A 12,393-nucleotide genomic window follows, 5' to 3' on the forward strand; every position below is an offset into this window, starting at 1 on the left:
ACTGTCAACATGTTTTACAAGCTCTCTGCGTGTGTGTATACCCAGTGCTGTTGTGTGTACACAGTATGTTTACATGTTTCTTCATCGTTCCACAGAAAACTATGTTGTCCACTTTTAAATGTTATGAAGCCAGTAATATAATAATAAAAAACCCGGCAGTGTAGTGAAATATTTAAATTTCCTCAGAACATTTTGCCATTAATATAAGTAGTTAGTAGATTATCCAAGAAACATTTAAATGATCCTTTCTAAATGTAATACTTGGTGTATTAATGTAATAATGGATACATAAGACTTATTCATTCAGTGAGGGAACAGCATCCCCTCTTAATTATGCTTTTTATATATTTAATTATTTCATATTATAATTCATCGGAATTAAATGTTTTTACTATTTTCTTGGCTCTGGCCGCAGATAAAGTGAATGAACTGATGTGGATATGAGCACATGAATGTCGTGGAGATGTGCTTAATAAACCCTCACGGTATCTAACAATCTGCACACGCGGTGAGTTTCCATAATAATCTGAAGATCAGAATAATCTGAGGCGAGCGTGAAGCTGCCGGAGATATTCACTCCACAAAGAGGTCAAGCGAGACCCAGGAAAACCATCTGATCACATGTTTGGTTTGATTCATCCTGCAGTTATTTTCTCTCTTTGAATTTAATTTGCAGCTAAACTCCTAAATTACAAAGAAAGGGATTATATTACTGCATCACTTCTGCAGCTCACAAAACAGCGTGACAATAATTTACACAGTCACACCTGGAAAAGATCCTAAAAAGGAAAGAAAAAAAAAACTACATAATGTGATTTTTAATGCGGTGAAATGTCGAACTGGGATCCGTTCCCGTAATCTCGTGTTATCAACTCAAAAAGAGAGAGAATATTTACATTCCTCCCCGTTGTCTTTTTAAATCTGCAGAAAGAGTTTTTTTCTCCTCAGTCTGATTTCTGCAGCATGTTTTTATTAATTCACCCTCACACTGTGATAATGCTGTTATCACTTCTTTAAGCTGGGTTTTTTTTTGTTTTTTTTATTATTATTTAACAGCCACCTTCAGTAACTAAACCAGAAACAGCAGTTCCTCTTTTGTAAAAAAAAATTCTTTGTGACGATGAGACCCGGTTTCGGTTTGTGGGCCTTATGTTTGACACCCCCTCTGACAGAGGAAGCTTCTTGCTCTGCCTCTGCAGGAAGACAAGTTACCTAACAAGCGAGTTTTGACATTAGGAGGTTTTTTTATTTTTTTTTTAAGAAGTGTTTCCTTGACACAATTCTCTTTGACACACTGATGTTGCTGTTAAAGATCCGTCAGACTGAAGAAGACGTGGAGAAGAATGATTGAAGAATGGAGGGCCGCCTCTCTCCTACCTGCTGTTCATCAAAGTCCTTGACGCCCACACAGTAAACACGAGCGCCGAATCTTCTGGCTTCATCAGCCTGCAAACGTGTGATTGATGTGCAACAGGATGAATATTAAGAGAAAAACACAATACAACTGCATGCAAACAGGAAGTCTGAGCAAATGACAGCTTTTAAAAACAGGTTCAGGTTATACACAAAATATATTAAATCAGTGTATTTGATCATTCTCAGGGTCTGAAGAGGGAAGAGTAATAGACTCGGTGTAAATCTTGGTAGACTGAAATTAAACGTTGGTAGACTTGAGCAAACTTTGTAGATTTGAGTTAAACTTTGTAGATTTGAGTTAAATGTTGTAGGTGTGAGTTAAACTTTGTAGATTTGAGTTAAACATTGTAGATTTGAGTTAAACGTTGGTAGACTTGAGCAAACTTTGTAGATTTGAGTTAAACTTTGTAGATTTGAGTTAAACATTGTAGATTTGAGTTAAACGTTGGTAGATTTGAGTTAAACGTTGGTAAATTTGAGTTAAATGTTGTAGGTGTGAGTTAAACGTTGTAGATTTGAGTTAAACGTTGGTAGACTTGAGCAAACTTTGTAGATTTGAGTTAAACTTTGTAGATTTGAGTTAAACATTGTAGATTTGAGTTAAACGTTGGTAGATTTGCGTTAAACGTTGGTAAATTTGAGTTAAATGTTGTAGGTGTGAGTTAAACGTTGTAGATTTGAGTTAAACGTTGGTAGACTTGAGCAAACTTTGTAGATTTGAGTTAAACTTTGTAGATTTGAGTTAAACGTTGGTAGATTTGAGTTAAACGTTGGTAAATTTGAGTTAAATGTTGTAGGTGTGAGTTAAACGTTGTAGATTTGAGTTAAACGTTGGTAGACTTGAGCAAACTTTGTAGATTTGAGTTAAACGTTGGTAGACTTGAGTTAAACTTTGTAGATTTGAGTTAAACATTGGTAGACTCGAGTTAAACTTTATAGATTTGAGTTAAACGTTGGTAGACTTGAGTTAAACCTTGTAGATTTGAGTTAAACGTTGGTAGACTTGAGTTAAACCTTGTATATTTGAGTTAAACATTGGTAGACTCGAGTTAAACTTTATAGATTTGAGTTAAACTTTGTAGATTTGAGTTAAACGTTGGTAGACTTGAGTTAAACCTTGTAGATTTGAGTTAAACGTTGGTTGACTTGAGTTAAACTTTATAGACTTGAGTTAAACGTTGTAGATTTGAGTTAAACTTTGGTAGACTTGAGCAAACTTTGTAGATTTGAGTTAAACGTTGGTAGATTTGAGTTAAACGTTGGTAGATTTGAGTTAAACTTTGTAGATTTGAGTTAAACTTTGGTAGACTTGAGCAAACTTTGTAGATTTGAGTTAAACTTTGGTAGACTTGAGCAAACGTTGTAGATTTGAGTTAAACTTTGGTAGACTTGAGCAAACTTTGTAGATTTGAGTTAAACGTTGGTAGATTTGAGTTAAACGTTGGTAGATTTGAGTTAAACTTTGGTAGACTTGAGCAAACTTTGTAGATTTGAGTTAAACTTTGTAGATTTGAGTTAAAGGTTTGTACCTCCTTCACGGTCAGCTCGTGAACGTAAACCGCCAGCTTGCCGTCAGTCAGAGCCAGGATGATGCTGGAGGACTTGGTGGACTGTTCCTGAATCTGCACGGACGCCTGCAGGATCCAAACGAGGAGGAAGAGTCAGGAGAACCAGGTTCGGACTCGACTCAGTGGAGAAGATCCGCTGAAGGAAAACTGACCTTTTTAATTCCCTCGTGCATAAAAGTTTCCCCCGCTGGGTTCACAGCTCGCAGACGCTGCAGACCTTCTTCAATCTCAGACCTTGAAATACACAAATTCATCATCATCATCATCATCATCATCATAAAGAGCAGACACAGGTCACATGATATCAGGAGAACAATACGATACGACTAAACACTATCAGGGCCAAGAGTGTGTGTGTGTGTGTGTGTGTGTGTGTGTGTGTGTGTGTGTGTGTGTGTGTGTGTGTGTGTGTGTGTGTGTGTGTGTGTGTGTGTGTGTGTGTGTGTGTGTGTGTGTCCTGGTGATCCAATCGGCACCAGGGATCAGTTCAGAGTTTGGTACCTGTCTCCGGTCAGCGGCAGGAGGACTTCGGCCGAAGCCGAGAAGACGATGAAGGAGACTCTCATTCTGGGACTGGAGAGGAAGACAAAGAGTTCAGTCACTAATCACAGTCAAAATCCAGCAAATCAGCTTCAGATGAACAGAATCTCTTCTTATTGCATCACTTTGTTTTTCCCTTTTCCACATAAATCAAGTAGATTTGACCTTATTTTAGTAAACTCTTTATTTGACCGCTGACACACCAGCTTCCAGTCATATTTCTCTGATTTAGACTGTTTTATTGTGAAAAGCACAGAGGAATCACAATCAGGAAATATTTTAATTTATTCTTTTTTTTTTTTTCTTTTTTTTTTTTACAAATAAATCACTTTTTCGGGTACATATAGTGAAATGTTTATTATTTGTTTTTTTTTATTTACAAAAGATTTTTATATTTACAAAAAAACACTCCAGTTGCAGATTGTAATCAGTAAAAACTCCTTAGACGGCTCCTTAGAATTGAAATTCTGCAGCGTTCAAAAGATCGGCCTTTAAAGGGTTAAAAGTAAGCAAAGCTGCATCAATAATTCACCAAACAGAAGAGGCTTTTTTTTTTTTTTTTTAATGCCGTACAATATTAGCAGATGACTTAAAGCAGCATCTGTGGGACTCAGGAAGTGATTAATCAAACAGGAAACATGTTGTGCTGGTGAGTCACACATTAAAACGCGCAGATCCCGCCGCACTAATACTGTATACACTTACACCTGCAACTTCCTGACGGCGCTGAACAATCTGACTGTTCACATCCTGGACCCTCCGTCACACCCGGACACACACACTCCCCAATAACAACTGGCCTCAAGTCTCAAACACTGAATTCAGTGTTTCGATAACAGCAGTTGAATTAATTTAGCCTGTTAAAACATTAAAAAAAAAAAACCACGACAGGAATGCAGTGAGGGATCATGTCATCACAGTGTGGGGTACTCAAAGATTTATATTAACAAGCTGATCGCTCTAAACCGACAGATATTTCTGGTCATCTCATATATGTTGTCAAGTGTCGAGTCGTTGGGAGCGCCCGCGGCCGTCGGGGTCCGGCGATCGGACAATGGGCCGAGGACAGACGGCGTCCAAATCAAAAGAAAGAGCCACGTTAAGAAGTACTTGTGATTTCCCACTCCCCCCGGCCAGCGAGTTAAAACTTCACCTAATTGTTTCCTCGGGAGGCTTGAGGAGCCTCCGAGCATAAGGAGAGGTGCTGATGCTCCTCACCCACGTGACACATGGCCCAGTCGAGATCCTCCCCCGCAAAGCATAGCGCAATCTTTACGCCACACGGCCAGATTTGGCAGGAAGCGGCAGCCGCATACGTCCGTGTCCCGTCTATATGTGGACTGAACTCGGTCCAGTCGGGAGAAAAAAAAACGTCTTTTACCTCTTCGGCTGCTCCCAGATCATTTTTCTCTTTTCTATCAGGAACTTGGGATGAAGCGGCACTGATGCCAAGGACAAATCAGGGGGTGGTGGTGGGATTTTAAATTTTTTTTTGGGGGGGGGGGGGGGGTGATAGAGTGGTCCAGTTTACTCCACATGGCAGAACAGAAGTGGTCTTGGTGAGTGAGCATTGTTTAGCAGATTGTTGTCATCGCCTTCCAGTGTTCCCGTGCTTTACTGTACATTGTCTGCCTGTCAGCCGGATGAGCCGGACCCCCACCACCACCACCACCACCACCACCACCCTCCCTCCCACCTCTCGGTGCAAATGGCCATTCTCACAGCCCAGAAGACTGCTCCTCTCTGCCACCCACTCCCACCTGGTGCCTTTGCTATTTTCTTCAACCAACCACTCCATTCTGGCTGGGTCGCTACCGTCTGTACTGTGCTGGCAGCCGCCGACACCGCCGAACGTTACGCAAGCTCCACGCTCCGAGGCAGCTCACCACCGTTTTGTCTTTTCATAAATAATGAGCCGAGGACCTCGCAAAATTTTCGCACACGATTGTTGGTAAAAATAAAATAAAATAAGAAAATCCGCACAAACCAGACAACAATTATCCCGACAGAACTGAAGAGGGATGAAGAAACGTGAAAGCAACCGCTTCGGTTCCCGTCACTTCCTCTCGTGAGGGTGAATATTGGCTTCGTAGAAATGCGAGGAACCGGCACTTCCTAATAACAGCGCTCTTTTTATTATTTTTTCCATCGTGTGTGTGTGTGTGTGCATTTTCCTCCAGCAGTTTGTTTGGACTCTTTGTTTGTTTCCCTGTCGTCTCCAGGTTTGATGTGACGTTGAAATAATGAAGAGAAACAGAATCTCGTGCCTCCGACTCCGTCTGGAACATTATGTTAACATACAGAGCATGAAAACAGAATTATTTGACTCTATTTTGATGTGGAGATTCTACATTCAGTCGTCAGGATGAAAATACGTTTGTGATATAACGTGCAGCGCCCGAAAAAAAAAAAGAAATCCATGTAAAACTGAGTGACTATGTTTTCTTGTTATTAGAATCAACTCACTGGAAACAAAATCATATTCACAGTATTTCTGATTTAAAACACTGTTTTTTTCCACTGCTTTCCAAAAGTCTAGGGTCTTTGGGTAATCCCAAACTCCCCCATCATCCCACAATTCCTCCAGCATAATTCTGATGTTTTCCTATATTTTGAGGCGATAGGTTTGGTCGGCAAGTCTTCGCTTTCCACTCAGACTCCCACCATGTTGGACTGTTGGTTCGTCTGTGTCCAGATCGGAATGTTTCTTGACGGTCACCATCCGTTGTTATTATTACATTTGCTTCCAGTTCCCAAGTTTCTTTAACGTCCAACTTATCACCATTGGATTGATATTGTGGTGTTTTATATATTTTTGAAATGAGCCTATTTTTCGAGCTGTAAATCACAAGAGCAATTCTTCAACTTTGGTTGGTTCTTTGGTCGTCTCAAATGTAAATATCGATAAAAATCCTTATTTGGTCAATTAAATTCCTGTTGAAATGATTCAAAAATTTGCCCTTTAAACATTTGTACTCTATATAATAAATAGTTTATTGCTTGTTCATTTCTCAAATCCTGCATCCACAGTGCATGGTACAAAGTCTGGGTTTTTGCTTATTTTTGCAGCTCTGCCGACAGACCTTGATGTGTTTTTTTTAACATTTTCAGAGATATGAAGTGACTTCAACACGGCAGATGTCCCACTTACCTCACAAAGCGGTCGGTGAGGTTCTTCACAAAGGAGTAAATCTCAACCCAGTCAGTGGCAACACTTCCAGACCTGAAACAACAACGGACAAAATGTGATGATATCAGCCGCACCATCTACTAACAGCACATCTACAGCATTCAGCTCATCACCTCGGCCGGGGCTCAAATATCCGGCCCGGAGGATCGACTTGACCAAAGGTGGAAATTCGGGATTTCAGAGTTTTAATGGGAGTAGAAGATCAGATAGAACTGCAGGAAATCAACTCTCATCAAGATCAAACCGCATGGAGAGAACCGACTCGAGGAAACACAGGAAATTGGTTTACACATGGAACATTGTTTAAAATCTTAAAATCACACTTTTTTTTTTTTCTTTAAGTTCTCAAAGCTGTCAAGGTTTTGTAAATATATATATTAATTAAATGTTTTATATGGTCTCACTGGAGATGAAACTGGAATGAATACGAGTTTAGCGTCTCTGTTTTAATGTCTGAGATGGTTTTTATGGACAAATATGAGGTGTTAGAGTTTAAACTCAGTACAACGAATGACATCGTCTTTGTTGAACAAAGATTTTTTTTTCTATATCTCGTAACAAGCCCTGAAAAAAATTACATTTACAAAGTAAATTGGAACAAATTTAACAAGATCCTATTTTAAATGAAGCTCCCTCATGCTCAATACAGTCGAATATCCCAAAACCAAAAACCAGCTCACATTTTCTTTCCCCCCAAAAAAAGGACATTTTGACCGTAAAAGTTTTTCGGTTCAGGCGGAGCAAAAGTAAAGACGTGTAGTTTTTACTAGATCCCCCTCACGTATAAAAATGCTTCTTTTTATTACCTCTGCCAAGGCGGTTTTAAGATCTTCTGACGAGATATCTCAAAAACTAACGTGCAGATCTCCATGAACATTGGTACACAGGTGCATTTTGATCAAAGGAAGAATCCATTAAATTTAGGTTCTGATCCGAATCAAGATAATTGTTAGAAATAAAAATTTTAATTTTCCAATATATTGCCATCTTGTATTATTTCAAATTGTGAACTATAATCACGTGATCACCAAACTAAATGAATGAATAAAGGCAGTTGGTCTGCATGTGGAATATGTGTCATTTCCCTGTGCCCAAGGTCAGAAATCTCTCATTGCTCTTGTGACTGATTATCTCTCTGTGTATTCTATCCTTTCCTCTCCTCTATACCCTCACCCCAACCGGTCAGCAGAAAGCCGCCACCTCTGAGTCTGGTTTCTGAAAAGGTTTCTTCCTGTTAGAGGGAGTTTTTCCTTTCCACAGTTGCAAATAAATCTGCTTGCTCGTGTGGATTTGTTGGGTTTTTCTCTTTTCTCTGTTAAAAGCACCGAGACATGACTGTGTTGTATTTGGTGCTCTATAAATAAAGTTGAATTGAATTGATCAGAAAATCATCCTGATCTTGAACGCTTGTCTGGCGAAAATGTGTTGTAAATTCAGTGAGGTCTGATTATTTTAGTTATATAAAGACTTCCTGCCTCGATAGACGTGAATGAATGGAGGAGAGGGTCCTCATCCAAGATGGCCGCCACACTGAATCCACTGCAGCAGTCAATGAGGAGTGGACTTACAATGTCTTTATGTCTTTTTCCCCTCATGTTGTCTGTCTGCATTTTGTGTTCTTGTCTTTGTGTCTTAATGTCATTGTGTCTGTGTCTTTGTGTAGTTGTGTCTTTGTGTCTCCGTGTCTTTATGTCATTGTGTCTTTGTTGAACTCATTGAAACTCAGCAGCTCACATGTGCACTGCAGAGATATGCTGGAAGAAAGATGCCTCACTACGCTGCCAGAAGACAAATATTTAATGTGTCTGCAATCATTTTGGACTAATTAATGGAGCCGTGTTTAACGCCGCTCAGAAACTGGAGTTTCTATAAAGATGAGACATGAGAACCTGTGTTGTAATTCTTATATTACAACACGTATTACTGCAATGTGAGTATTTGAACAACATAAAAAGCCTTAAATAAAAATATTTTGGGGTTTAAACTGACAGCTTGGGCAAAAAAAATCAATAAATAAAATCATAAAAAACACATATTGTGAGAATAACCGATCAGTGTGGAAAATATGTCAGGATGTATCGTTGCTGCAACGCGTGGCTCACGAGATGACATCTGCAGCAAATCATCACAGACAAACTGCTGACATCGGCATTCGGCTTTATCAGTACACAGAGGAAATCAAAAAGAGAAGCTGCTTCATTTGCACGTCTTCGGGAAACTTACAACTGTTTGACATGCCGGTAACGGCCAAACACAACAAATTACTTCGCAGCCCTTCACACTTACAAATATAAGCATGCCAAGCATGCAAATTGTGTTGAGAAATGCTGAGCAGACAAAGGTCTTTGCCCTCAGTTAAATGTGCCAGTAATCTTGGTCATCATCCTGTAATTTAGTAATTTAGACGAGGGAGGAGTCGTCAGAAAATGGACAAGAGGAACAGTGTTTGAACTCCACAGACCGGGGTGATGGCACATCTCCAGACTGGGGGCGGACGGGATTAGAAACAGTTGCTGTCAAGGCAGTAAACTCTCTTTTTGCGTTAAAAAAAAAAAAAGCTCTGCTGAACTGACCAGGCTGTAAAGAATCTGTGTGGGAAGCTTCAAGTTTAGGGGCATAAAAAGTCATGGAAATAGGAAAAGTGAGAAGTTAAGAGCACACTCAACGCAGACTGGTATAACGAAAACAAAAATAAAGAAAACTTCAAACTCTGACAACCTTCTCTGGTTGACAAACATCTGAAGGTCTGCACCTCAGTGATACGAGATGCTGTGGATCATCAATAACAACAAGAACGTCTGTTTCTATGAACCCTGGACTGATTTGAACCACCGACACCGACGAACAGCTCATCTATCATCACACGGAGCATGAGACTGGGGAAGTCCCAGGCCTCCCGCCCGCATGGGAAATACAGGAAAATAGAAAACAATGGAGCACACAGGCTGGGCTAATCAACTTTAAAAAACTATGGCGATGGCTATCAAGCAGGAACATCAGAACTCTTCCTGCTGTGGTCTTTTCTAACACTGGAACGGTCAAACTGTACGTGTGCCTCACCTGAAAACACCTACAACTCAAGAGGGTTTCCAACTTTTCCACTGCAAAGAGGTACAGGCAGATGAGCATTTAATTAAATCACTCGCAAGGAGTGAAAATCATTTACAAAGAAAATTGGAGTAATCATCAAATTTCCCGATCCAAACACAATATCCTATATCGCTTTACCTTTAGTGGAGTGAATTTAGCAGCATTATTTACATGTTAGTTTGTGATACTTGGATCTTGGTTCACGGTTTTACCCGCTGGCCAGTTTAAAAACTAAAAACTGGTTTAGTTCAAGAAGAAATGTGAACATTTTGAGGATTTATCATTGAAAACTATCGAAAGAGTGGCTGCGGCTCGGTCGGTAGAGCGGCTGTCTCCCAATTGGAAAGTTGCTGGTTCGATTCCCATCTCCAAATGTCAAAGTGTCCTTGAGCACTAAACCCCAAACTGCTCCCGGTGGATGGACTGAGTGCCTTTGCATGGCAGCGGCCTCCATTGATGCAGCAGTGTAAAGCACTTTGGGGACTGCTCATGCAGTGGAAAAACTTTACAAGTGAGATCCAGTTAACTAAGTTGTTGTTGTTTTTAGGTGAAATTAAATCACTGGATGAATATAACTATTTAATGCATTTACTATAAATCAGTCATCACTAATAAACACACACCTTCAGATCAGTGAAGATGGGACACACACACACACACACACACACACACACACACACACGCACACACACACACACACACACACACACACACACAGCAAGGCCTAGCCTGGATTCGAACCCACAACCCTCCTAGGTGAGAGTACTCACCGCGACCTCACCGGAAACCCAGATAAGCGGTTGGTGGCCGGATGTTTCACACCCTGATCTAACGGACCCGGTTCAGGGAGTGTATAACGACCTTTGTCCCCCACATGTTGTGCAGGTTCTGGAGGTTCTGTGGCTCCGGGCCGGGACCCCGCCGGTTCTTACCTGTCCAGCACAAAGTACAGGTCGTAGGCTCCGTGGCAGGACGCCTCCTCCGCCCCGCGCGAGCACGCGAACAAGCCCAGGAAAAGCACCGCAGCCGCCGCCGCCGAACTCCACCGACTGGCCCCGCCAACAAGTGTCCGGTCCCCGGAGGGCCGCCGGGGAAAGTTATCCCGCATGTTTACCGAGTAGCAGTTCCTCCACACAGCCGAAGAACAGTGGCAGGACACCAGGCAGCAGCTCCTCCTGACAGCCGAAGAAGAGTGGCAGGACGCGGGGCGGCTGCTGGGGTTTCTACCGCACAGCGCAAAGAGGGAAATAACCTCCTCCACACGTCAGCGGTTGCTACATCTTCCTGAATCACGGCCTGTGTGTGTACAGCTCAGGTCTCTGGTCTCCGGGTCTGTGGATCCGAACCAGGAACCAGAAGAACCTCTGCAGGACAGCTGCCGTGGTGCCTTCAGGTCCGCACGGAAATCCCAGCGTCCTCACAGCCTCCAGGAAAACTTCATCCTCCAACTGTTCTGCTCTCAGATCTGCTCTCACTCTGCACTAACGGAGGCCTGAACTCTGGAGAAACACTGAGAATTATTACAAGACTGTGTTGCCTTTAGAGTCCCAACGCAGGGCCCGGGGGCCAAAAGTGGCCCACTAAAGAGTCAGAACTGACCGGGAAAAGTGTGGAAATGACAAGAAATGTATTATTTATTCCATCCATCCATCAATTCATCTTCTACATCACTTTATCAGAGTAACAGGGCCCTGGGTCCAATCCCAGCTTACTAGGGCCGAAAGCAGGTACACCTGGACAGGTGAGGACAGGTACACCTGGACAGGTCTACAGTCCATCACAGGACAACCACAGGGACAGACAACCACACACACACACTCACATTCAGTTAACATCACATGCATGTTTCTGAACTGTGGGAGGAAACCGGAGTACCCAGAGGAAACCTGTGAAAGGACTTAGTACATGTAGCTAAAATTAAATAAACAAAACTCAACTATCTGGATAATGATATTATTGTATTGATAAGAAGAAGGATGATGAGGATGATGATGATGATGATGACCCTGCCTTCACCCATAATTCACTAAGATTATCTGAGAACAGGATATATCGAACATGTGTAATATCATAACATTATTATTGTTATTAGTAGGAGGAGTAGTAGTAGTAGTAGTGGTGGTGGTAGTATTTGTAGTAGGAGTAGTAGTTGTTGTAGTGGTGGTGGTGGTATTAGTAGTAGGAGTAGTATGTTCCTGGAGGGGGATGTGGTGGTGGTTTTGTTGTGAATGTGGTGGTGGTAGTAATGGTAGTGACGGTGCTGATGTTGTTGTAAGTGGTATTGGTGTTGATGGTGGTGGAAGTGATGGTGATGGTGTTGAAGGTGGTGGTGGTGGTGTTGGCATTGGTGTTGGTGTTGACAATGTTAATGGTGATGGTGGTGGTGTTGTTGTTGGTGGTGGTGTTGGTTCTGACAGTGTTAATGGTGATGGTGGTAGTGACGGTGGTGTTGTTGGTGGTGATGATAGTGGTGGGGATGATGGTGGTGTTGGTGGTGGTGGTTCTGACCGTGTTAATGGTGATGGTGGTAGTAATATATTCATAAGAAGACAACGTGCCATGAATCTGTCCTATAAAGGTCTGAAGTGG

At 41.7% G+C, this 12,393-nt stretch overlaps 1 protein-coding gene across 1 annotated transcript in view; it reads right to left on the reverse strand.

Moving 5' to 3' along the window:
- The window catches only part of antxr2a (ANTXR cell adhesion molecule 2a), a 73,849-nt gene extending 62,660 nt beyond the window's left edge, over window positions 1–11,189 (reverse strand). The window contains exons 1-6 of the mRNA XM_080466591.1: window positions 10,737–11,189; window positions 6,676–6,747; window positions 3,486–3,557; window positions 3,137–3,218; window positions 2,946–3,050; window positions 1,378–1,446 (exon numbers count right to left, since the gene is read on the reverse strand). Coding sequence (XP_080322717.1) covers window positions 1,378–1,446; window positions 2,946–3,050; window positions 3,137–3,218; window positions 3,486–3,557; window positions 6,676–6,747; window positions 10,737–10,912 — 576 coding nt within the window. The 5' untranslated portion in view covers window positions 10,913–11,189. The remainder of the gene's footprint in view (window positions 1–1,377; window positions 1,447–2,945; window positions 3,051–3,136; window positions 3,219–3,485; window positions 3,558–6,675; window positions 6,748–10,736) is intronic.
- Between the last annotated feature and the right edge of the window lie 1,204 nt (window positions 11,190–12,393).

Source organism: Lipophrys pholis, assembly GCF_963383615.2.
Source record: "Lipophrys pholis genome assembly, chromosome: 7".
NCBI lineage: Eukaryota > Metazoa > Chordata > Actinopteri > Blenniiformes > Blenniidae > Lipophrys > Lipophrys pholis.